The sequence below is a fragment of the Haliotis cracherodii genome, unplaced genomic scaffold, assembly GCF_022045235.1.
Source record: "Haliotis cracherodii isolate W230 unplaced genomic scaffold, xgHalCrac1.p SCAF_5, whole genome shotgun sequence".
NCBI lineage: Eukaryota > Metazoa > Mollusca > Gastropoda > Lepetellida > Haliotidae > Haliotis > Haliotis cracherodii.
Window position 1 is genome coordinate 1,665,285 of NW_027266308.1, and position 24,901 is coordinate 1,690,185.

The 24,901-nt window shown below is 42.3% G+C and overlaps 1 protein-coding gene across 1 annotated transcript in view; it reads left to right on the forward strand.

The window, feature by feature from the left end:
* The first annotated feature begins 4,167 nt into the window (after nt 1-4,167).
* LOC139443410 (transmembrane protein 151B-like) overlaps nt 4,168-24,901 on the forward strand; it is an 82,914-nt gene continuing 62,180 nt past the window's right edge. The window contains exon 1 of the mRNA XM_071224399.1: nt 4,168-4,308. Coding sequence (XP_071080500.1) covers nt 4,276-4,308 — 33 coding nt within the window. The 5' untranslated portion in view covers nt 4,168-4,275. The remainder of the gene's footprint in view (nt 4,309-24,901) is intronic.

Genomic DNA, 24,901 nt, shown 5'->3' on the forward strand with positions numbered 1-24,901 from the left:
ATTGATGTCCATGGAAAGGCCAAAATCTTGCCGCAACGTCCAAATTCCGAATTTCATATTGGTGTTATCTCACTTGTGTTTTTTTCCAGCAAACTTTGATGACATTTGCTTTCACTTTTGACGAGCCTCTGAAGATTGATATGTAAAAATGGTGACCACGTTTATTGGTGAGGTGGTCGTGTCCAAGATTATTGCACTTATACAGCGATGTGCATGTGTGTGTGTGTGTGTGTATGTGTGTGTGTGTGTGTGTGTGTGTGTGTGTGTGTGTGTGTGTGTGTGCGGCTGGTGGTACCAGTCCGGACTGACACCGATTTCATAGTGCCGCAGTTTAACATGAATACCCCACTCAGACACAGGATACTGACTCTGAGCCGACCAGTCCTTGTTTTAGCCCCTTAATGCCGAGCGCCACTCAGACACAATATACTGAATCCGAGCCGACCAGTCCTTGTTTTAGCCCCCTAATGCCGAGCGTCAGGCAGGGTAACAACAAGTACCATATTTAAACGTCTTTTGGGATGACGTGGCCGGGGATCGAACCCCAGAGATTCCGCTCTCTCAGCGGACGCTCTACCACAAGACCACGGAGGCGGTCGCCACGTTTATTGACAAAGGATCAATATATGGTTCAAGGAAGGAAGTTTGTTGTGTGGGATAGTAGTGATTGTTCATCTATTATGTATTATTATATGACTGAGTGGTTCAATCATCTCTCATAAATCGCGTGGCGATTGGTCGCATTTTAGTTTTACTGAATAATATGCATAATAGTAATGTTCCATGTAATTGCGAGTGAGATGTAAATGAAATATTCTGTCTGTCTGTCTATCTAGTGTAAAAGAATAAATGTTTTGACAGAATTGAGCGTCATTTTTGTTAATTATTGATTCAACTTGTCAGGAAACGAAGGCAGATATTCCCTTTTAGCTGTAGCTGCCTCGCATCACGACACGTGGTATAAGATATTCACAACACGAAAATGGCGCGGCCTCATTACGTAATTAAAATTATCTAAGTACCCATGGTAGGAATGGGTAATAAAGACAAAACCATATCCAGATGTCGGAATAATAACCAATTTTTATATATATTTTTATACATTTATTCATCAAGTAGTGTAGGCCACACACCCAGTCCCCATTACAGCGTATACAATATAAGATAATGTGATGTACAATATACAATATAGATGTAATCTCCACAAATCGCCATCGCAATGCTTTATGCGTTTTGAACAGTGGGCGCATCATGAATAAAGAACTTATTCAACGTCACTATAACGATGCAGCTAACACGCGAGAGACAATCTTAATTTCATGATGGCCCGTGAGTTGTTATCTAAAAACTTCATTACTCTTGCTCAATTCTTCTATAATCAGGATCACGGCATTCAGAACATCAGTAAAACTTACAAAAAGATCTGTGGTAGACATGTGGAGGACGTTTGAGGGATCAGTCACCTAAATAAAATCAGCTGCAGTTTCGATTTTTGACTTGTACCACATGTTCCCGTGCTTTTTTGTCAGGTGAACAATTGACTTGCATGTGTATCGTCACTAGTTGATAGAGATTCATAAACACAATGTTCATGATATAGATGTAATCGTTCAGCAGACTTTGCTTTCGGCAGAAACTATGGAAACGGTTTTGTCGTTTTTATTAGTATGAACAGATGACATTAATGACTGTAGTTTTTACAACGTTAATATTTATTTAATCGAGCCATGCCTCACTTGATGAAGCCGTCTGTGTTGTGCTTGTTAGAATCAATAACAATGATTTGTTACATGGTTATAGAACATGTAGGAAATCGCAATTCCCATTCCGCCCTTTCTTCGAAAATGTTTGATCAGCAAGATCGGGAACAGCAACACCAGTCATAGAAGAAGAAATGTTAACGCCACAAGACTGTAAACGTGTAGCTCACCTTCAAGTGCTGGTATTCAAATAAAAGTATTTGAAACTATAAGTCATCATTGTATGCAAAATGCAAACCATCAAAGCCAAAGTGTATTGATGTCTGCCGTAACAGATTTCATTGGTCAGTGTTACGAGACCGCCTCCGTGGTCGACTGGTAGAGCGTCCGTCCGGAGAGCGGAAGGTCCGGGGTTCGATGCCCGGCCGCGTCATACCAAATGACGTTAAAAGATGGTACTTGTTGTTACTCTGTCTGGCGCTCGGCATTAAGGGGCTAAAACAAGGACTGGTTGGCTCGGAGTCAGTATACTGTGTCTGAGTGGGGTATTCATGTTAAACTGCGGCATGGTATCCCAGTGAGCTAGCACTACAAATCGGCATCAGTCCGGACTAAGTGCAATAATCTTGGACGCGACGTTAAACCCCTATTTCACCTCACCTCACCTCACTAGTGTTACGACGGCAAGGTAGTGAACAATAATTACAATAGTAGCAATATGACTACGAGGACTACAAGAGTAAAAAACGTAATGGTTATTTGCTGAGTAGATTTTAATATAAGTGAGTGAGTTCGGTTTAACGCCACGTTTAACAATATTTCAGTTATATCACGGCGTGTCAGCTTAATGTGGGAGGAAAGCCCGAAGTGATGCAGGTCTCGGAAGTTTACCACTTCGGAGAAACCCACGAGCATGGGTATGGTGCTGACAAACCAAGAAACATAATCGGGGCGAACCGGGATTCGAACCCACAATCATAGGTTTTGGGCGTGCCCAAGGGACGCAACTTTGCACAGCGAGTCGCGGCGCCTTAGACCACTGGGCCACCCGCGCCCCTCGATTTTAATAATAGGTGCAAAGACGCTGTGGTGTAGGGCGAGGTGTCACAGCTAGGATATCTCTCGATTCAAGGATTACATAAAGGATATACTTTTTAATAGGGGAAATAGAGTTCAAAAACGTTTGTACAAAATACTGCCTCGGCACATGTAGTTCCCACTGTATAGTGTCCACTGTACATTGAATAAAACAAACACATGAATGAATATCTACGTATTTCCATATTTCCTCGGAGAGCCCCGGACCTTCCGCTCCGCGGGCGGGCGCTCTACCACCAGACCACGGAGGCGGTCGTATATAGAAAGTAGATCCATGAGAACAGGTGGCAACATGTTATAAGCCTAAGTCTAAATTTGGTTTAGTTTAGACGGGAAGGTGGGGTAGCCCTGTGGTTAAAGTGTTCGCTCGTCACGCCGATGACCCGGGTTCGATTCCCCATATGGAAACAATTTGTGAAGCAATTTGCGAAATTTGTTATTTCTTGTGTCCGCCGCCGAGATATTGCTGGAATATTGCTTAAATCGGCGTAAAACCATTCCAACTCACTCATTGGCTTAGGAAGGTAGACATTTAGTAGAAAAAACAACATGAGACAACAATCTTGAGTAGGCAAATATGCTCCGTATTGTTCAATGTAGAACTGCAAAAACAGCTAGAGGAAGACGTGTATGCAGTTTCAACCATCGCCAGTTTGCTCGGTGGAATTTGCTGCCCTGCAAACACTCTTCTTCAGCATTTCAATTAGTTTTTTCAAGGGAAACAAATAGTGATTATCTGCTTTTAATCCCGTTTCGCTCGATGCAGTCTTCAAAGCCGCAAAGGCAAGAAGAACGTTGATTCGATCCGGACACACTGCGCTGCGGTGAGAGGGCTTCCGTGAATGGCCAGCTTGGTAAATTTGTTTTGAGAGGCGATAGACAGTTGGAGGCCTTCCTACACTGTCAGTGGAGGTTCTACCACGCTAGAAGCCGAAAGGCAAACCCCGCAACTACATTTACCGTCAATTTAGAGAGGTGATCAATGAAATATCCGTGACATCCGTCAACAGTACATTATAAGGATCAATATGGATCGAATTTTATCGTTTACATAGCCAATATAAATGATCAAGCTTAACATGCTTGTATTGCCTCGCGAACCATTAGGCGAAATAAGGCAAGGCAGAACGAGCTCTGAGCGCCCTCACTGTGTTTCCCTAGCTAGCTGAAAGGGACCGTAAGCGACGATGCTCCTGGGTAGAAGGCACAGAACGACGCTCCCTAGGACTCCCAGCTTTAACTCTGTCATCGTCCGAGGATTACACTCAGACATGATGTGAAGATAACAGTGATGACTTCTCGGTCAAAGGTCAAGACCTTTTCAATGGATTAAGTGCTTCCGGGTCATGATAAGCCTGTGGCAGACGACCAAGTGTTGTGCGCGGGAAACTTGGCTCTGCCGTGTGTGAATATTGATTGAGAAAGGCAGTTAGGAGAAGATGGGCAACAGCATGGCTTGAGAGGAGGGGTATGCACTATGCAGACGGAGTTGGGGGCACAGGAGAATGAGGTAGGTGTCATTAGATACCAGAGACTCACCCCACGGCACCAAGCGGCAGCATCAGCGTTATAACATGTGGGGGGAGGTGGGGCTATGCTGAAGGCGTATCTTAGGATACCCGGATCAAGTAAAATTGTATTCTGAGGCCCAGCCAGCTTTATCAAATATTCATCGAATAGTTTATATTTTTAACTAATCGATGGTATCTTGTCAGGTAGCTAACAGTATGACTCTACATGTCACGGCAAAGTGTCGTGGTTTGACATATATATCAGTCAGACAAACTATAATGTTCCAATTACATTAAAAAACTTTCAACAGATACTCTTTCAGTAGATTATAGATTATCTTTCAATAGGTTGTTGGAACAGACGACAAGCTCTTGTCGGTGACACCTAACTTGCAGGATGTTGTTGAGTAAGTCTATAACAAATAACATGTTCTTTGTCATGTTAATTAAACCCGGACATATTATTATTATTATTATTATTATTATTATTATTATTATTATTATTATTATTGTTGTTGTTGTTGTTGTTGTTGTTGTTATTATTATTATTATCAACGTCGTAGTATTTGTCATCGAAGACGGATCCAGGAATAGAGAAATACAGGGTCCAAAACAAGGATTGTCTTGTTTGTTTACAGGCGCCGTAGCGTGGCAGGAGCACTGCTTTGCGGCGTTATCAACAAACAAACAGTTACTTTTTTACCCAATTGTATGTGTGGCGGGTGCAGGACATGCTTACCCACAAACACCTGGTATCATCACAGATCTTCAGTGATCCATTAACATAACGTGTACCGATATTTTCCCTTTTACGCCCATCAGAGGCTGGTTGTTCCTTGGCGTTGATATTTCTTATTTCTATTGTATTTGTAAACATTATCGACGAGAAAAATAACTGCTATGTGTATGTGGTGGAGGGGAAGAGTGTGTCACCACATGTGCCATTCATAATACACCCGTTAATGGCTGCGGTATATCGATATATGCAACCATATACCCTTATATCATCTCCAGCGTGATGACGTGGCTACCTGCATGGCCATCTACTGGGTCGTGTGTATATATGGAAACATAAATGAGACATGTCTTCATACGTCATTGTTATGATAGTATGGGTGTTTGTATCCCATGTTGGTGATGATAAAGTCGCGTCTAGTGATATACACGATGCAGGACAGCAGGTCGATACCATGGTAGGTGTACTCTTCCTACTGGAGAGAGTTTGTCATGGTAAGGAGAGCTTCATTAATGACATGGTTTTTCCTTCACTCATGTGTATTCCAGCAGGCCCTTGAAGGATTCCAAGTAGACGGCAAATTGTTCGACTAACACCCAGTATCTGTAATGAAAATATTTTACAGAAGAAACTATAAATAAATTATCATTTCATAAAAGAAGCCAAGGGATTCGCTTAATTCCTGAAACTGCAGTAATCTAGTCTTGCCAACTTTTGTAGACTTGCATGGGCTGTATTGGATATATTTATGTCAGGGCTTGCATGACTAGCAGATTGTAAGTAGATCCTTGAAGGTAGATTTTAGGTAGATCCTTGAAGGTAGGTTGTAAGTAGATCCTTGAAGGTAGGTTGTAAGTAGATCCTTGAAGGCAGATTGTAAGTAGATCCTTGAAGGCAGATTGTAAGTAGATCCTTGAAGGCAGATTGTAAGTAGATCATTGAAGGCAGATTGTAAGTAGATCCTTGAAGGCAGATTGTAAGTAGATCCTTGAAGGCAGATTGTAATTAGATCCTTGAAGGCAGATTGTGGGTAGATCCTTGAAGGCAGATTGTAAGTAGATCCTTGAAGGCAGATTGTTAGTAGATCCTTGAAGGCAGATTGTAAGTAGATCCTTGAAGGCAGATTGTAAGTAGATCCTTGAAGGCAGATTGTAAGTAGATCCTTGAAGGCAGATTGTTAGTAGATCCTTGAAGGCAGATTGTAAGTAGATCATTGAAGGCAGATTGTAAGTAGATCCTTGAAGGCAGATTGTAATTAGATCCTTGAAGGCAGATTGTGGGTAGATCCTTGAAGGCAGATTGTAAGAAGATCCTTGAAGGCAGATTGTAAGTAGATCATTGAAGGCAGATTGTAAGTAGATCATTGAAGGCAGATTGTAAGTAGATCCTTGAAGGCAGATTATAAGTAGATCCTTGAAGGCAGATTGTAAGTAGATCCTTGAAGGCAGATTGTAAGTAGATCATTGAAGGCAGATTGTAGGTAGATCATTGAAGGCAGATTGAAGACAATGTTTCCGGTTGTGTTGCGTGAAATTCTATTTTATGAAGAGATGGCCCATAAAATGCCATCTAACTGTACGCCACATTAGGTGATTGAGAAGAATGGTATTCATTTTAATATGAGGTCGATCTGAAAAGGTTGCATAAACTGTCTCAGTGCACAATGTAGGTTTGCAGCATTTGAACCAGTATATTTTGCTGGATAGCAGGTACCCCTCAACATGACAATAATATTTTTCTCTTTTCCAAATAGTTGCATCTTTTGCATATCATCTGCCTCTTCCGTCCATATGTATTTTACACAACAGTTGCCCCATCAATACCCCCCCCCCCCCCCCCACCCCCTTCCCCCCAACGCACGCCCATTGTTTCACAGCCACCCCATTCCTAATCCCCCCGATGGTAGTATATGTATGGCTTACTTTTAGATGGTGTTACTGAAAATACACCTCAGCGACTATGTGTTCAACACAAAACTGCTTAACAGCCGGCTGATGTAGTTCCCTATGACTGAGGTATGATTTAGAAGAAATTTACCTGAATAAATATCTCCCAAATCATACCTCAGTCATCGGGTTATTAATAAGTTTTGTGTCATTTCCCTGAATAAATAGACCGCCCACTTGGTCTTTTGGTAGAGTGTCCGCCCACAGAGAGGAAGATCCGGGGTTCGATCCCCGACCGCGTCTTATCAAGAGATGTTAAAAGATGGTACTTGTTGTTACCCTGTCTTCCGTTCGGCATTAAGAGGCTAAAACAATGACTGGTCCGCTTGGAGTCAGTATACTGTGTCCGAGTGGTGTATTCTTGGTAAGCTGCGGATAGGTATCTCGGTGTGCTAGCACTATGAACCGGCTTCAGTCCGGACTAGTACAAGCAGACACACACACACACACACGCACGCACGCACGCACGCACGCACGCATGCACGCACGCGATACTCTTGGACGCGAGAGGCGGTTATGCTTGTAGTGAGAGACGACTAACGGGATCGGGTGGTCAGGCTCGCTGACGTGGTTGATGCATGTCATCGTATCCCAGTTGTGTGGATCGATGCTCATGGTGTCAATCACTGGATTAGATTATTTACAGACCGCCATCATATAGCTGGAACATTGCTTAGTGCGGTGTTACACACAAAAAAAAACAAAGCTTAAAGTTGTGCTAAATTATTTTGAGACATGAGCCGTATTGCTCATACAGCTATAACGGTTACATCAGGTGCCATTGACATTGTAACAAGTCAGCAAGACCAGAAACACGTACTGCTGTAACCTTGATTGGCAGACACCCGTTACATTGTGATTAGATACGTATTGCTGCAACACGGGCAGACTAGGTCTGTACAGATGTAGGGCAGACTAAGACTGTACAGATGTAGGGCAGACTAGGTCTGTACAGGTATGAGGGAAGACAGAAGAATAAGGGATTTGCTTTGTAAATACCTTAGATCCCTGTGTGTCATATTATTTGAAGATTTTAAAGCAGCTAAAACATCATTCTCTCTTGCTCACTCAAATGCCACACACAAACATGGTGGACATGTTCTAGAAATGAAGTGCTTAAGAAGTGTTTTAACCTCCATGTTTGCTTTTGACAAATTTTGTTTAATTTTGAAAATTTAATACCTGAGAATATGAATGGTATGTTTGCATGTGTTATTGAATTCCAGTTGTAAACAACTTTTCTATCCAAGAATAATACTGAACTATTTCTCTTAATGGCTGATATATGTTTAAATCTTTGTTTATGCACTGACTAATTCAACAGTACAGACTCGGATTACAAAAGGTTGCTGTGGATATATTGTGAATCCTGAAATCGACAATTGAGCTTAACTCGTGAATTACATCCAGACCTACAGAATATCATGATTCAAAATAATTTCAGTTTGGGTGAAATATGGACTCCATTCTTTTCATAACATTTCTCCCCTTCCCGAGATCTGCTGTCAGGAATGTGCCAAATTAAATGTTTGTTTTTGATTAGAAATTAACAACAGCTGTGTAAATTGCATTGCATAACAAACAAGGGAATGTGTTTCATGAGAAAGCTCTGAAGCAAAATAAGGGAGAAATAAACGTGTTTCTTTAGGCATTCTCGACTGTTTGCCTTTCTGTGGTTTCGTTAACGTATATTGCCGTGTCATATTGCAACTATTGTAATTATTGTTCACTACCTTGCCGTCGTAACACTGGTGAGGTGAGGTGAAATTGGGGTTTAACGTCGCGTCCAAGATTTTTGCACTTATTCCGGACTGATGCCGATTTGTAGTGCTAGCTCACTGAGATACCATGCCGCAGTGTAACATGAATACCCCACTCAGACACAGAACACTGACTCCAAGCCGACCAGTCCTTGTTTTAGCCCCTTAATGCCGAGAGGATAACAAAAAGTACCATCTTTTAACGTCTTTTGGTATGACGCGGCCGGGGATCGAACCCCGGACTTTCCGCTCTCCGGGCGGATGCTCTACCACTGGCACTTACACAGCGCAAAGTTAAACTTGATTAGGCCGGTCATAAAAAAAACCCCTGGGTTTATTTCATGTAAGTGATTTGACGTATCCACGACCATGATATGGGATGATTTTCTAACGTGATGTTTTGAATAATGTCTTAACCATTATTGATCGATTAATCCAACCATTACAAAATACATAGAAAAAAAACAATGTTTCGTTTATTTATCTTTCAGTCTGAGAGCTGTTGCCCTCGTAACATCCTGTATTTTTTCACAGTCTGAAAAAACCCGTTTATTTCCCTCACTCTGAGGGTTTTTTAACCAGAAACATGTGTTTTCGTCACGGCAAACACATATCACACATGTTTTATTGTGCAATCAAGAAGAATGTAATGAGAGTGCCGTGAATTGCGACCAGACACGATTTTCCACGCTACTGGTTCCACTTAATGTGGTAGACGAATCCCCAATAAAGTAATGGTTGATATATGGTTTTCTTTTAAGATAGATGATTCTACCACTAATTTCACAGAAATCCTTATCAGAAATTGATATATTAGCGTATTTGAAGTTGTCACACGGTGAAATGACGTTGTCTGTTATATATTGCAAATCAATATCGTTTGATTAGTAAACTGCACATGATGTTTGCATTACGTCTGCATCTCATAAAAAACGAGCTGTTTTTTTTAAACGGCTGTGCACCTTCAGATAAACCATATATTAAATCATATGTATTCTGGCTCATACTTATGGACAATCGTGAACTAATTACAAATAAATACATTTATCTTTAAACATATATCTTTGATGAGTGAGTGAGTATGGTTTTACGCCGCTTTTAGAAATATTCCAGCAATATCACGGCGGAGGACACCAGAAATGGGCTTCACACATTGTACCCATGTCGGGAATCGAACCCGGGTTTTCGGCGTGACGAGCGAACGCTTTAACCACTAGGCTACCCGACCCTATCTTTGATGAAGCCATGGTGTATACATATAGCCAAATATACACACATGATTTCCATGTGTTTTAAACAGACCAGTGGTCGACCTGAAGTTTTGCGTTGTCTGGGATTGCATGTCCCTCTGGATATCGTTCTGTGCAAGAAGTACTGAAGTGGTAGTTTGTAAAAAGAAAAGTGTCTGGGTCTCTCTTTAAAATACGACTCTTGGTAATTGCATCCCTGCTTACTGCCAAACCACATCCCGTCGTAGTATTTCGATTAAGTTAAAAGGTGATAAAGCAGGGGGATTTAGTTACGTCGCCATCTCACCGGCACTCAACTGAGAGCGTTGGATGAATTCCATGTTTATATCGGTCTATGGCGTTTCCTTCAATCTGATATCAACCGCACCATATATACATATATAGGCATTACTCAATACCGTTACATCATATATACGTCATGATATAAAGGTATTAACAAATGCCATTCCATAGTGTATATAATTGCTTCATAAAGTTCCATCGTATTAACACCATGACATATAGGTAACTCCAATTTAAATATGTCTATGACACATTGGTGAAATACCAACAACCCAATATACATATATATACACACACAAATGTATATGGAGAGAATAGGAATATCGGCTGACGATATTCTTAACTACGCCATCACTATTTTCAAATATGCCGGATTCACTCATTAAAGTTACAATTTTCACTTCTTAGTTGATGTATTCAGAATATACAACATAGTATTAAATGTGAATTCAATATCTGTTCATTCGCCGTGAACATATACACACTATGTAAATTATGCATTTATGTTAAGAGTGAGTGAGTGAGTGAGTTGGGTTTAACGCCGCTTTTTACATTATTACAGTTTTATCGCGGCGTGTCAGCTTTATGTGGGAGGAAAGCCTGAAGTGATGCAGGTCCCAGACGTTTACCACTTCGGTGAAACCCACGAGCACGGGTATGGTGAACGAATCCCGGCTCGCCACGATTATGTTTCTAGGTTTGTCAGCACTTGGAACGAACGAACGAACGAACGAACGAACGAACGAATTCCATGAATACACAATTGCGTCATTACATATAGTTAATATTAAGGAGCGTGAATTAACACGGGGTTGGAGCTCAAAAGCCTTTGGTTATATCTCTGTGGGAGGTTTTCTTTGATTTAAAAACTCCTTGGAAGATTTACAAACTCGCAGCCTTCATTACTGTGCTTTTGGGTCTACGTTGTTTCTAAGCACGTCTATGTTATCTACGCCTAATTACTATCCCGCTGTGATTACAGTGAAGAAACGTTCTCTTTGCCATGGGCCAATTACGCTTGTGCGTATGATTTCCTTTTTTGCTAGCAGATAGATACAGATTTTAATAAACAGGCCCCTTAGATTCTTGCCTGCTTAGGACGCTTGAAGAGGGACTAGGTTCGAGCATATTGGCAGTCGTAGCAAGTTTGATTCAAAACCCTTTGTCGCTCAGCAAACTGGCATTTTATGATGTTGATCATTGTAACAGTTAATGATAACCTTATTCAATTAGGGGCGATTTCGCACAAGGGACCAACGTTAGATCTTGACTGGAAATGAATACATGTTCACTGTGGACAGTTCTCCTTTTGATAAAAGGTTCAAACGTACATACATGTGAAGATGTAATACTTATTGAAATTAATGTACTTGTACAGTGAAGAATATAGCTCATTTGACAGAAGTAAACACCGCTCCCTTTTAAATGCACATCGATATAAGTAGTGTATCTAAACTACATACTTATATTGGTCTATATAACAATCTTACTAGTCTGTCTTACAGACCCTGATACAAATATATATCAAATACAGCCCATGCAAGTCTATAATGTTTGGCAAGTCTAGATCACTGCAGTATCTGAAAATGAAGAGAGTCACTGGGCTCCTTTTTATTATATTTTTATTAAGATAACTGAACAACAGGTTTTTTATGTAAGATGTGTTCATTTCAGAGACTAGATGTTAGTCTACAATCTTACATAAAGCATGATGTATACAAAAACAGTGCTGTTTTTAAACATTTAAGTATCTTGCCAATGCTGCAATAGCTATCGGGTTTTCCTGGGCACGGTAGTGTTGGCGTGCTATGTCACAGTAAAACACAAGTGTGGTCCTAAACGTGAATGCTTAGGGACAGCTGCTTGGCCTCTTACAGATGATTAATAAGTGCTGGAAATTCATAAGAAGAATAGAATGAATTCTGAGGGAATTCGTGTGGGTAGTCTCGTATGAATATGGCACAAGCCATCAAGCCAATCCCTGTGGTACCCGTAGGCTTGTAGATAAAACACGACCTTATTTCTTGGACACTTAGATTCCATGGTGTTTCATTGCATTCTGGTAATTTAATGACATGAAGACAAAACAAGAAACGATAATAAGAATACATTCAACAGTTATGTATTAAACGGCTTACAATACGTTTGTTGTAACTACATTAGCACTTAGTTATCAGGTAACCTCATTTTGGGAAATACCATTTGTCAAAGCAAACGTCTGATATTTCAATACTTTAGTGCAAGAAAACACATGTAAGCTCAATCACCAACACACACACACACACACACACACACACACACACACACACACACACACTGTACGACTAGGACATGGACTGCTATGTGCTCTCCAGGGACTCGTTCCACAAAGTGATCTAACGTCGCAAACTCAAGTTAAGTATGTGAGCAACGATTGGTTTAGCCTTGGGAAGAAACACGTCTTCCTTTCATCTTTCTTTCATCATTATCAATTTGGTATTGGAAGTAATTCGGTCAATATGAACTTATTTCAGTTTAGAATCAGAACCCTGTTATTATATAATAGGGTAAGACGTACAAAACGTTGGTAGAGTTAAGAACGATCAACGTTGTCGAAATATGCTAGTACCATTCTTGTCACTCGAATCCTGTTCTGTTGGTCGTACGTCGAATATAGGGTACTTGGATCCTCTTCATGCAAGTAAACATTAAAACACTAGCATGTATCATGTTTAGGGATAACACATATACAGTAACTTGATGATGTGTAATAATAGTAGATTGCACAACCAGATCAATCTAGGTCAATCTAAAGTACGTTATTAAGAAATAACTCATTTTATAATAATGGCTGAAATTACTGCATCGCCATTTTGAACTGCGTGATATTCTTGTCGCCTTTGAGAACAGACATGAAACATTAATGTCGTGTTATAGGCAAATGCACACACACAATGTCAGAATAAAAACAGAGGTGATCAATAAACAATTTAGCAAAATAATGCAGTCAAGCTACAAGAAATAAAAGAAGTATTGTTTCCCCGCCATGGTACACGGGCAAGAGAAGACTTCTATGTGAAAAGTATTGATTGCTGTGTTAGCTACAGACCTCTCAAAGTGGAGAGAGACGACAACAACTTACGTCACACATAGGCAATTTTGAGTTGAAAAGTATCAAGTTTACAACTTCTTGTTGCGTTTTCCTCCATTGGTTCAGTTTTGTGGCGAGATCATTTGAGATTGATGGTGGGTGAGTATGGTTTTACGCCGCTTTTAGCAATATTCCAGCAATGTCATGGCGGGGGGACACCAGAAATGGGCTTCACACATTGTACCCATGTCGGAAACAGAACCTGGGTCTTCAGCGTGACTAGCTTTAACCACTAGGCTGCCCGACCGCCCCTGAGATTGAGAAGTCACATAAAGCGTTTCGACTAAGATTCGGTGTTATTTAGGAGCTATTTCCCGGACAATATTGGATGGTTTAAAATCTTGCTTCTCATCTACTTGTTAGCTTTTCGTCGTCATTTGTTCTGGGTTTTTTTTATATTATATTGTGTGTACAAAGAAAAACACAACTTACTGCTCCTATGAGTGGCAGCAGGAGTTAAGTTTAGAGCCTGTATCGTTGATGCGTTAACCAAAAGTTTTGAATTGTCCGAACCCTTCGTTCTTCTTTTTTTTATTTGAAAACCCGATTTTGTATTATGACCTTGACCTTGGCATTGTGCATATCACGCTTGGTCATCTCATGGCATTCATAGAGATAATACTCATATCGACGTGACGTCACCTCCCGTCTTCTCATTACAAATTGTAATGTTTGCATGACGTCATCATTGTTGTCTGAATTACGTCAACAATGATACACGTATTACTTCACCAAAGCTGATTAAATCATTGAAAACGTAAACTGCAACGAGGAATTCCGATGAGGTTATTCTATTTATTACCCGTTGACATTTTAAGAAAGAAAATGAAATATAAACCTATGAAATGAACCATACCGAGAAATTTCACAGAAGACTGCTAATTGTTAGATCTGATGATGTAATGTAATGTGTGACGTCATGATTCATGGGTGACGTCTTATGTTTCGGAACAATGAAGCACTGTGACGTCATTTCGCTTTAACTGACCAAACAAAAGTGTGAATGCACATTTGCATATATCGGAAAATTATTACACACCATCTTTCTACCCTTATAGGTAATATTGTGTGTGTGTGTGTGTGTGTGTGTGTGTGTGTGTGTGTGTGTGTGAGTGTGAGTGTGTGTGAGAGAGAGAGAGAGAGAGAGAGAGAGAGAGACGTGATGCGTTCAACTCAAAGACAGGGATTCAGGCCGCAGACAGTGGTTAGGTTACCTTTCTCCACTAAATACGGGACCCGTGAAGATTCCAGGGTAGAATAGGTCTTCAGCAACCCATCGTACTTCATAAAAAGGAGGTAATAGAGAAATGGATGGCCCTATCTAACCTATAACTTAGTCCTTAGATTCCAACATTCTCCTGATTGTGTAAGTGTGATTTGACTAATGTTGCATCATTTTTAATGGAGCACAAGCCTTATCATCAAATGTAATGAAATACCCTAAAATACAAAGTGGCTAGATGAAATCAAGCAAAATACGTTAGGTGTAAAAACGAACGCTGTGCTCGAATAACTGCACATGTTATGCCTGTGTGGTGTACATGCCGTTGCCTGTGTGGTGTACAGGCCGTTGCCTGTGTGGTGTACAGGCCGTTGCCTGTGTGGTGTACATGCCGTTGCCTGTGTGGTGTACATGCCGTTGCCTGTGTGGTGTACAGGCCGTTACCTGTGTGGTGTACATGCCGTTGCCTGTGTGGTGTACAGGCCGTTGCCTGTGTGGTGTACAGGCCGTTGCCTGTGTGGTGTACAGGCCGTTGCCTGTGTGGTGTACAGGCCGTTACCTGTGTGGTGTACATGCCGTTGCCTGTGTGGTGTACAGGCCGTTGCCTGTGTGGTGTACAGGCCGTTGCCTGTGTGGTGTACATGCCGTTGCCTGTGTGGTGTACAGGCCGTTGCCTGTGTGGTGTACATGCCGTTGCCTGTGTGGTGTACAGGCCGTTGCCTGTGTGGTGTACAGGCCGTTGCCTGTGTGGTGTACATGCCGTTGCCTGTGTGGTGTACAGGCCGTTGCCTGTGTGGTGTACAGGCCGTTGCTTGTGTGGTGTACAGGTCGTTGCGTGTGTGGTGTACATGCCGTTGCCTGTGTGGTGTACAGGCCGTTGCCTGTGTGGTGTACAGGCCGTTGCCTGTGTGGTGTACAGGCCGTTGCGTGTGTGGTGTACATGCCGTTGCGTGTGTGGTGTACATGCCGTTGCCTGTGTGGTGTACAGGCCGTTGCGTGTGTGGTGTACAGGCCGTTGCGTGTTTGGTGTACAGGCCGTTACCTGTGTGGTGTACAGGCCGTTGCGTGTGTGGTGTACAGGCCGTTGCGTGTGTGGTGTACAGGCCGTTGCCTGTGTGGTGTACAGGCCGTTGCGTGTGTGGTGTACATGCCGTTGCCTGTGTGGTGTACAGGCCGTTGCGTGTGTGGTGTACAGGCCGTTGCCTGTGTGGTGTACAGGTCGTTGCGTGTGTGGTGTACATGCCGTTGCCTGTGTGGTGTACATGCCGTTGCCTGTGTGGTGTACAGGCCGTTGCCTATGTGGTGTACAGGTCGTTACCTGTGTGGTGTACAGGCCGTTGCGTGTGTGGTGTACATGCCGTTGCCTGTGTGGTGTACAGGCCGTTGCGTGTGTGGTGTACAGGCCGTTGCCTATGTGGTGTACAGGCCGTTGCCTGTGTGGTGTACAGGCCGTTGCCTGTGTGGTGTACAGGCCGTTGCGTGTGTGGTGTACATGCCGTTGCCTGTGTGGTGTACAGGCCGTTGCCTGTGTGGTGTACATGCCGTTGCGTGTGTGGTGTACATGCCGTTGCGTGTGTGGTGTACAGGCCGTTACCTGTGTGGTGTACAGGCCGTTGCCTGTGTGATGTACAGGCCGTTGCGTGTGTGGTGTACAGGCCGTTACCTATGTGGTGTACAGGCCGTTGCCTGTGTGTTGTACAGGCCGTTGCCTGTGTGGTGTACAGGCCGTTGCCTATGTGGTGTACAGGCCGTTGCCTGTGTGGTGTACAGGCCGTTACCTGTGTGGTGTACAGGCCGTTGCCTGTGTGGTGTACAGGCCGTTGCGTGTGTGGTGTACAGGCCGTTGCCTGTGTGGTGTACAGGCCGTTGCGTGTGTGGTGTACAGGCCGTTGCGTGTGTGGTGTACAGGCCGTTGCGTGTGTGGTGTACAGGCCGTTGCGTGTGTAGTGTACATGCCGTTACCTATGTGGTGTACAGGCCGTTGCCTGTGTGGTGTACAGGCCGTTGCGTGTGTGGTGTACAGGCCGTTGCCTGTGTGTTGTACAGGCCGTTGCCTGTGTGGTGTACAGGCCGTTGCCTGTGTGGTGTACAGGCCGTTGCGTGTGGGGTGTACAGGTTGTTGCCTGTGTGGTGTACAGGCCGTTGCCTGTGTGGTGTACAGGCCGTTGCCTGTGTGGTGTACAGGCCGTTGCGTGTGTGGTGTACAGGCCGTTGCCTGTGTGGTGTACAGGCCGTTGCGTGTGTGGTGTTCAGGCCGTTGCCTATGTGGTGTACAGGCTGTTACCTGTGTGGTGTACATGCCATTGCCTGTGTGGTGTACAGGGCGTTGCGTGTGTGGTGTACAGGCCGTTGCCTGTGTGGTGTACATGCCATTGCCTGTGTGGTGTACAGGCCGTTACCTGTGTGGTGTACAGGCCGTTACCTGTGTGGTGTACAGGCCGATGCGTGTGTGGTGTACAGGCCGTTGCCTGTGTGGTGTACAGGCCGTTGCCTGTGTGGTGTACAGGCCGTTGCGTGTGTGGTGTACAGGCCGTTGCCTGTGTGGTGTACAGGCCGTTGCGTGTGTGGTGTACAGGCCGTTGCGTGTGTGGTGTACAGGCCGTTGCCTATGTGATGTACAGGCTGTTGCGTGTGTGGTGTACAGGCCGTTGCCTATGTGGTGTACAGGCCGTTGCGTGTGTGGTGTACAGGCCGTTGCCTATGTGGTGTACAGGCCGTTGCCTGTGTGTTGTACAGGCCGTTGCCTGTGTGGTGTACATGCCGTTACCTATGTGGTGTACAGGCCGTTGCCTCTGTGGTGAAGACGAGCAGGGAGACAGACATCATATTGCCCATCTGATTGGAATGAGTGGACAAAGTGGTCATTCTATTTCATTACGCTAAGCAGTATTGTCACTGAATTCCCCCGGGAGGAGAAGAAACACTGGTTTGTGAACGGATTACAAACGTTCTGACATGCTGTCCCTAATGGCACATAACTGGTCAGAGAGGTCTTCGTTTACCTCATTTCTATTCTTAATGATTGTTTGCTATGTTTGATTAGTCTGATGCAAATAAATATAAATGTTGCTTATTTCGTATGGTGTGAAGTACTTGCCATTCCAGACACATTAGGGATTTCTGCTGGTGGGGTTTTCCGTTCACTGCGCAGCTCGAACTGTTGTGTATCTGGGATCCTTAACGACATATTTGAAGCTATCGCCATTATGACGCGATGAAGTCGAAAATCATTGACCAAACGTTAATTCGTCAAATGTACTGCGTAATATATAGTAAATAGGTGAATGAAGTCCCATTAACGTCCTATCCCGAATTGCTTACGGCAAAATGAGAGTACTCTCGCAGCGTCCTTTAAATGATACGTATACCTACACTGTATATGTATTATATACCTTCACTGCGTGACGTTGGAACACTGTATGACGTCATCAATGGAATGTCGCTGTACCTTAGAATGGAGGGAAATGCCTAAAAGCGCACTCGTTTATCCATTTGCTTAATCATATCCACCATTTGTTATGTTTTTTGTTAGAGTACCATTACATAAATATTTTGTTGATATTTTGAAAAGTTAGGAACTATTATTTATACTTTTATGCAAACAGTTACAATCATGTATATATAGTAAAGTTTGAATATGACGCTAAATAAAATACACTTAAACACATTTTCTTTATTTCTTTATTTGGAAAGTTAGATTAAATACGAAGGTTTCAGGAAAAGTTAGATACTCTTTCATAGATCAGAAGAAAATTATAATGGTGAATTTAACAATTGTTTATTTTATGGTAAATATGCATTTTCTGAAAGTTTTGTCTTAATTTCCAAAGATATATGTTTGATGCCATAAACTTAGATTGTTTTACGGATTCTTCTTATCTTAGATTTAGATTGTCGAATTTAATTGTTGTTGTAGATTTATTTAATACAGTTCTCACCACATCGTAGATCGGAAGGACTGAAAGACCATACCCGTGTTGCTCAAAATATGTAGGGTTGGAAGAAGGTTTTGTATGGACAAGTAAAAAAATAATTGTGCATGGAGTTGATGATAATCCAGGAGGTGGGCAAAGAAATACATGTAGCCTTTTGGTCAGGTTTATGACACAATAACATGTATAAAGCCCTTAGGACTTGCAGTAGTCATTTAAACTTGACAAATTCGAGCTGGCAGAAACGTGAACCGTAAGTGTTTGTGGCGCGACATGGCTAGCTCTTTGTAATGTTACAGTGATGATGCATTGGCGCACGTTAGGACTTTACGGCCAATAATGTTTCAACATATGATAAATAGTTTCGTAAATGTTGTGGCAAGTTCATCAAGGCACACGTCTAGGAACACTTAGTGTGATTCAGATCTTATGAACAAATTGATACTGTTGCCCTTTCAATGGTGTAGTATAGTTATATACATCTCGTTTCGTAAACCAAAATCTCGATTGAATTTCAGATTTGGACGAGAAGGGAATAACGGGCTTTTCAGGATCACAGTTTGTTGACTTGTTGACCTTCATGTGTTACGGGATCATAGTTGACACAATATTCTCGTCAGATATATCATGCAATCTGGTGGCATTTGTCTGTATGGTGACTCCACAGCATCGATTAATATTGACCACATTCTTGAGACACTCCAGGGTCTAACATCAGAAACCGCAAAGAGTATTCGTGGATCTGTAAAATTATTCTCTTCATTCATGGAGTTAATTAGTGTCCCTCGCTGACAGCTGACTTTGATTTTGCACTTTATGCCACAATTACACATGTACCCCTCTGTCCCACGCAATAGGAAGTAATAGTATTGTCAATAAATTGTCCTTGCCTCGAGAGGCTTCCTTTAAATGACATTTGTGCCACAAGCAAGAATTTACCGAAGACATCGTTATGAAGGATAAACACTCTTCGTAGTGGCTGTTTATCATTGCTGCATCGAAAACAGGTCGTTACATGTTGCTTTTAACGCTAATGGTGGTTTTCTTTTATTTTCATTGAGGATAGTTTCTACTTGGAAAACAATTTTCCTCATCGATTTTCCCTCAGTGGGAGATAATTCTGTATTTAACTAAGTGTGGACCAATTTGCATCGTGGTTTTATCTAATTCTCTCGTCTAATTCACTTTCCGTGGCCGGTTCGTGCAAGGGACGTTCATTAAACCTAGCATGACACATTCTGTCCCGTCCCATTTCATCCATTTTGTGACCACCTCTCTGGATTATTTTTTAACATTTTTGCTTTTGTAATTTATTTGAAACCATCACGCGGCGTTATGCTTGCATGGATCTGCGTGCAAAGGCGCGGACTGGACAAACAGTTGTGGATGGATCGATGTGTTTGTTCTGCAGAGCCAACCCAGACTATTGAGGCATGATTCCACGAGGGAGTAATCGCTGTATAACGCCCTATGTGCCATGTAGATAATACTGGCGGTTTATGGCAATTGCTTGAATGATCGATTCAAGGTTTTATCGTAGTTGCTTTAGCGATGTGATTTCTCCCACGTTTAAGTCAACAGCGCGACACAGGGGTTTTAAGAGGTGGACTTCTGAAGTAGGTTATAGTTAAATTGCACATAGCGACTTGTCATGATTGGGTGATCTTTAACCACGGCGAGTGTGTTTAGTCGATTACCTATCAAAACAGTTAAACTGTGATGCTACTCATAAGTATTTTTGTGTTTACTGTATACTCCTATACAAACACATTACACGGAGGTGAAATTGTTCAGTGTATTCATCTTCTAAAGTGCAGGGATTGGATCAGTGCTGGGACCCATACTCAACTCGGGTGTTCAGGGTCGGTGACTTGGTTGATTGTGCGTAGGTTGCTGATAAAGTAAACTACGGTTATAACGAACTCAAAGGGACCACAAATTTTAGTTCGTAATAACCGTAGTTTGTTTTAAGCATATAAACAGTATATGCACAGTAAATATCCAGGACTAAAAATAAGTTCGTTATATCGATCAGTTCGTTATAAGCGTGTTCGTTATAAACGTAGTTAACTGTACTAATATATATCATCTAGCTGTCTAGCCCAATTGTTTACTGGCCACAGTGCTGCAACGAATGTATTCTGATACAGCGGAAATACAACACGTGTTCACCAAGTACTTGATAGGCCCTACGCAAACCCAGCCTACCGGTACGCTACCACATAGGCCACCCGATAGGCAGCTGCAGACCCGGTCAGTCAGAGTGTACGCTTGGTCCTTGCCTCCCTCATGACCACCCATACTTGTCGTGATATAGTTGATGTATGTCATCGTATCCCAAATCAGTAGATGGATACTCATGACGCCAATCACTGAATTATTGGATCCAGACTGGGTTATTTACAGACCACCGTCCTAGAGCTGAATATTTATGGGTGCGGCGTTAAACAACAAACAAACGAACCAAAATCTGATGGCGTCCATGCCCCTACTCTTGTTCGTGTCCGGTAACCCTAGCCAGGTCACCTTAGAGCACCAACTTATGACATGGAGGTCTCACTATAAAGTTTGTTTGTTTGTTTGTTGTTTAACGCCACACTTATTCCAGCTATATGACGGCGGTCTGTAAATAATCGAGTCTGGACCAGACAATCCAGTGATTGATATCATGAGCATCGATGACATGGATCAACCAAGTCAGCAAGCCTGACCACCCGATCCCGTTAGTCGCCTCTTACGACAAGCATAGTCGCCTCACGACAAGCATAGTCGCCTCTTACGACAAGCATAGTCGCCTCTTACGACAAGCATGGGTTGCTGAAGACGTATTCTACCCTGGATGTTCACGGGTCCCTCACCATAAAGACATGGGTGGTATATTATGGGGTACAATCCTCACACGTTATAACTCATCACGTCACACCATGCATTTGAACGTGTTAATCTCTCAGGAGATGATATTTGTATCTGTCCGTTAAAGAATTCCTTTCACTGCTGCTGGATATTTTAGTGCTAAATATAAGTCCCAGGTCCCTATCAGAATATGCTTGCTCCCAAAGCTATTGTACCCCCCGACTGAGGTCGCGAGGCGTCACAACTGAAAAGTTCAAGTGATCGTTACAAATGTGTCTTTCTGGTTAAATGCTGAAAAACGAGTCATCTTTCAACCGTGTTTCATCAACCTAGCAAGCAGTCACATAACTGATTTTGAAAATGTTACACTTGATCTGCAAAAGAACGTACCAGTAGAGATTACTGGATCCATGTTTTGTGCCCAAAGCAGATTAGCAGACCAATAAATTATCTCATGACGCTAGTGCAGTCCTTGAACTTAATTATCGCAGCTCCAGACCCCAAAACAAATTTGACGTCGACACTGCGTACATACAAGCAAATAATAAAATGCGTAGTTAAAAATGAACGACAGAAACGCCGCCAGTAACCAAACCAATCGCGCTACGTTTATTTTAAAGCCATTTTGCAGTTGTTAAGCGTCTCTCAAGGTTTTTGTATTTCGATTAACACTTCAATCAATAACCCTGAAGACTTCAAATGACTTGTTTGCCCACCACTTGGGTTTTGACAATGATAAAACGGTCCATGAGACGTCCCTGGCTGATCAATTGCGTCAACCGTGAGTTAATTCATGACAAGTTGGAAGGGCGAGTTAGCTTCAATGAGGATTGTTTCAGCAAGGTAATCCACCTTACGAAATCGAGTTCCACCCAAGGAACCAAAGCTGATTTCCATGCGTCAAGCACAACTAACCCCGAGAGTTTAGTGGCAGTACATTACGTGGGGCTTCATCCAATCTCGTCAAACCTTTCATGACAAGTTCATTTCGCATTCATGAGCTTTACTATTTCATTGAATTCATGTGTCCTTTGTGACCAAACAAAAAGCCAATGATCATTCAAGTAAGGCATTGTTAATAACGGTATTTGGCGTAGTATACAGAGGAAATTGATCACACGCTGAAACGAAAACCAGAAAATAGAAGTTTAAGAAAGTATTATTCTTGTGATATCAATACTCGCAGCTTATAGCTGTAAATAATTAATATTTGTTTGTTTGTTTGTTGTTTAACGCCACACTTAGCAATATTCCAGCTATATGACGGCGGTCTGTAAATAATCGAGTCTGGAACAGAAAATCCTGTGATTGATATCATGAACATCGATCCACGCAATTTGGATCGATGACATTCATTAACCAAGTCCGCGAACCTGACCACCCGATCCCGTTAGTCGCCTCTTACGACAAGCATAGTCTCCCCTAATAATAATAATAATAATAAAGTCGTTCGCGATAAAGTCAAAGCCACAAGTACTCTTGTGATATCTGTCCTTTCGTATTCTTTTGGTGGTGTTGATTGGACAATGTTGTGTTCATGCTCTGTACATTGTTGTGTTCATGCTCTGTACATTGTTGTGTTCATGCTCTGTACATTGTTGTGTTCATGCTCTGTACATTGTTGTGTTCATGCTCTGTACATTGTTGTGTTCATGGTCTGTACATTGTTGTGTTCATGCTCTGTACATCGTTGTGTTCATGCTCTGTACATTGTTGCGTTCATGCTCTGTACATTGTTCTGTTCATGCTCTGTACAGTGTTGTGTTCATCCTCTGTACAGTGTTGTGTTCAGGCTCTGTACATTGTTGTGTTCATGCTATGTACAGTGTTGTGTTCATGCTCTGTACATTGTTGTGTTCATGCTCTGTACAGTGTTGTGTTCTTGCTCTATAAATTGTTGTGTTCATGCTCTTTACATTGTTGTGTTCATGCTCTGTACATTGTTGTGTTCATGTTCTGTACATTGTTTAGTTCATGTTCTGTACATTGTTGTGTTCATTTCTGTACATTGTTGAGTTCATGCTCTGTACAGTGTTGTGTTAATTAGCTGTACATTGTTGTGTCCATGGTGTATACATTGTTGTGTTCATGTTCTGTAAATTGTTGAGTTAATGCTCTGTACATTGTTGTGTTCATGCTCTGTACATTGTTGTGTTCATGCTCTGTACATTGTTGTGTTCATGCTAATAATAATAATAATAATAATAAAGTCGTTCGCGATAAAGTCAAAGCCACAAGTACTCTTGTGATATCTGTCCTTTCGTATTCTTTTGGTGGTGTTAATTGGACGAACAGGAGATACAAGGTATTGACACCCCACCCTCGCTCTTCCCTCGGTCGCTTATATTTACCAATCATAATGGGAGGGCGTGGTTTGATTAACGTGGAGGCTCTTCATGATATATTTGTATTGTGCACTTGTACACACAATAATTTGGCTCATTATCCTCTTGTGAAGAATGTCAAAACAATGATGAAAACAATCATTCTACAGTTTTCTTAAACGAGCCAAGGATATGGAACATAATCTGTATGTCAATCATGATTGTGTTGATGGTTCTGTACAGCCGGATGGTACACAAATGAGTGTCAGCCAAGCGAAGTGCCATATCAAATCGCCCCAGACCTAGTTTTTAAAGGAGAGGCTATCTGAGCGACCACTGCATCTGAGCCCGTATACAGCCTCGGACCTATCCACGCCAACAAACCTGATCTTGCGCGTTTTGATAAATCCAATGGAATCATCATTGCATATTCTGTCCCTTTTGACACTGATGTGATTGACATGCAGACCTCGCTTTCAAAATGTCAAGCTTGCGTCTCAAGTACCACGTTGTCCGACAATGTTCATGTGCCTTAGGTTTGGTGTCTCCCAATCTGTTGACTAACATTGAGAGAGTACTGGCCGGGATTGCTGCCAAGAATACAGCCCTTCTGACAGCCTGACTTTGCCAGGATCACCCTGCATTTTTAAATATATTTTAATCTGTATAATAGTAATAACACTTTTTCGAAACTCTTTTCAAGTCTTCCTTTGTTTCATTCAGAGTATCTCATATCAAAATGAAACCATATACCCCTCTATCAATTAAGAATTTGCATGATATGCCCGCCCTCCACGAGTGGGTTTTGTTTTACGCCGCTTTTAGCCATATTCCAGTAGGAGAAACCTGGAAAGTTCTTTACACATTCCCATTCGGGAAATCGAATTCGGGCCTCGGTGGGACGAGCGGACACTTTAATGACTAGGCTACCCCACCGCCCATCCTTCACATTGAGTGGCCATGTGGTGTAAGGTGCCATACATATTCTTCCCTGTTTCTTGGGTCCATTATGCAGTGGCAGAAACATAATCGTGGGTTCAATTTCCTGATTCGTTCCGATTGTGTCACAGTAGCGGTAAACGCCTCCGGACTGTGTCACTTTCCTTGATAAGAGAGTTGTATTTGTTTATCAACGTGAAAGGTGAGCCGCAGTCCCT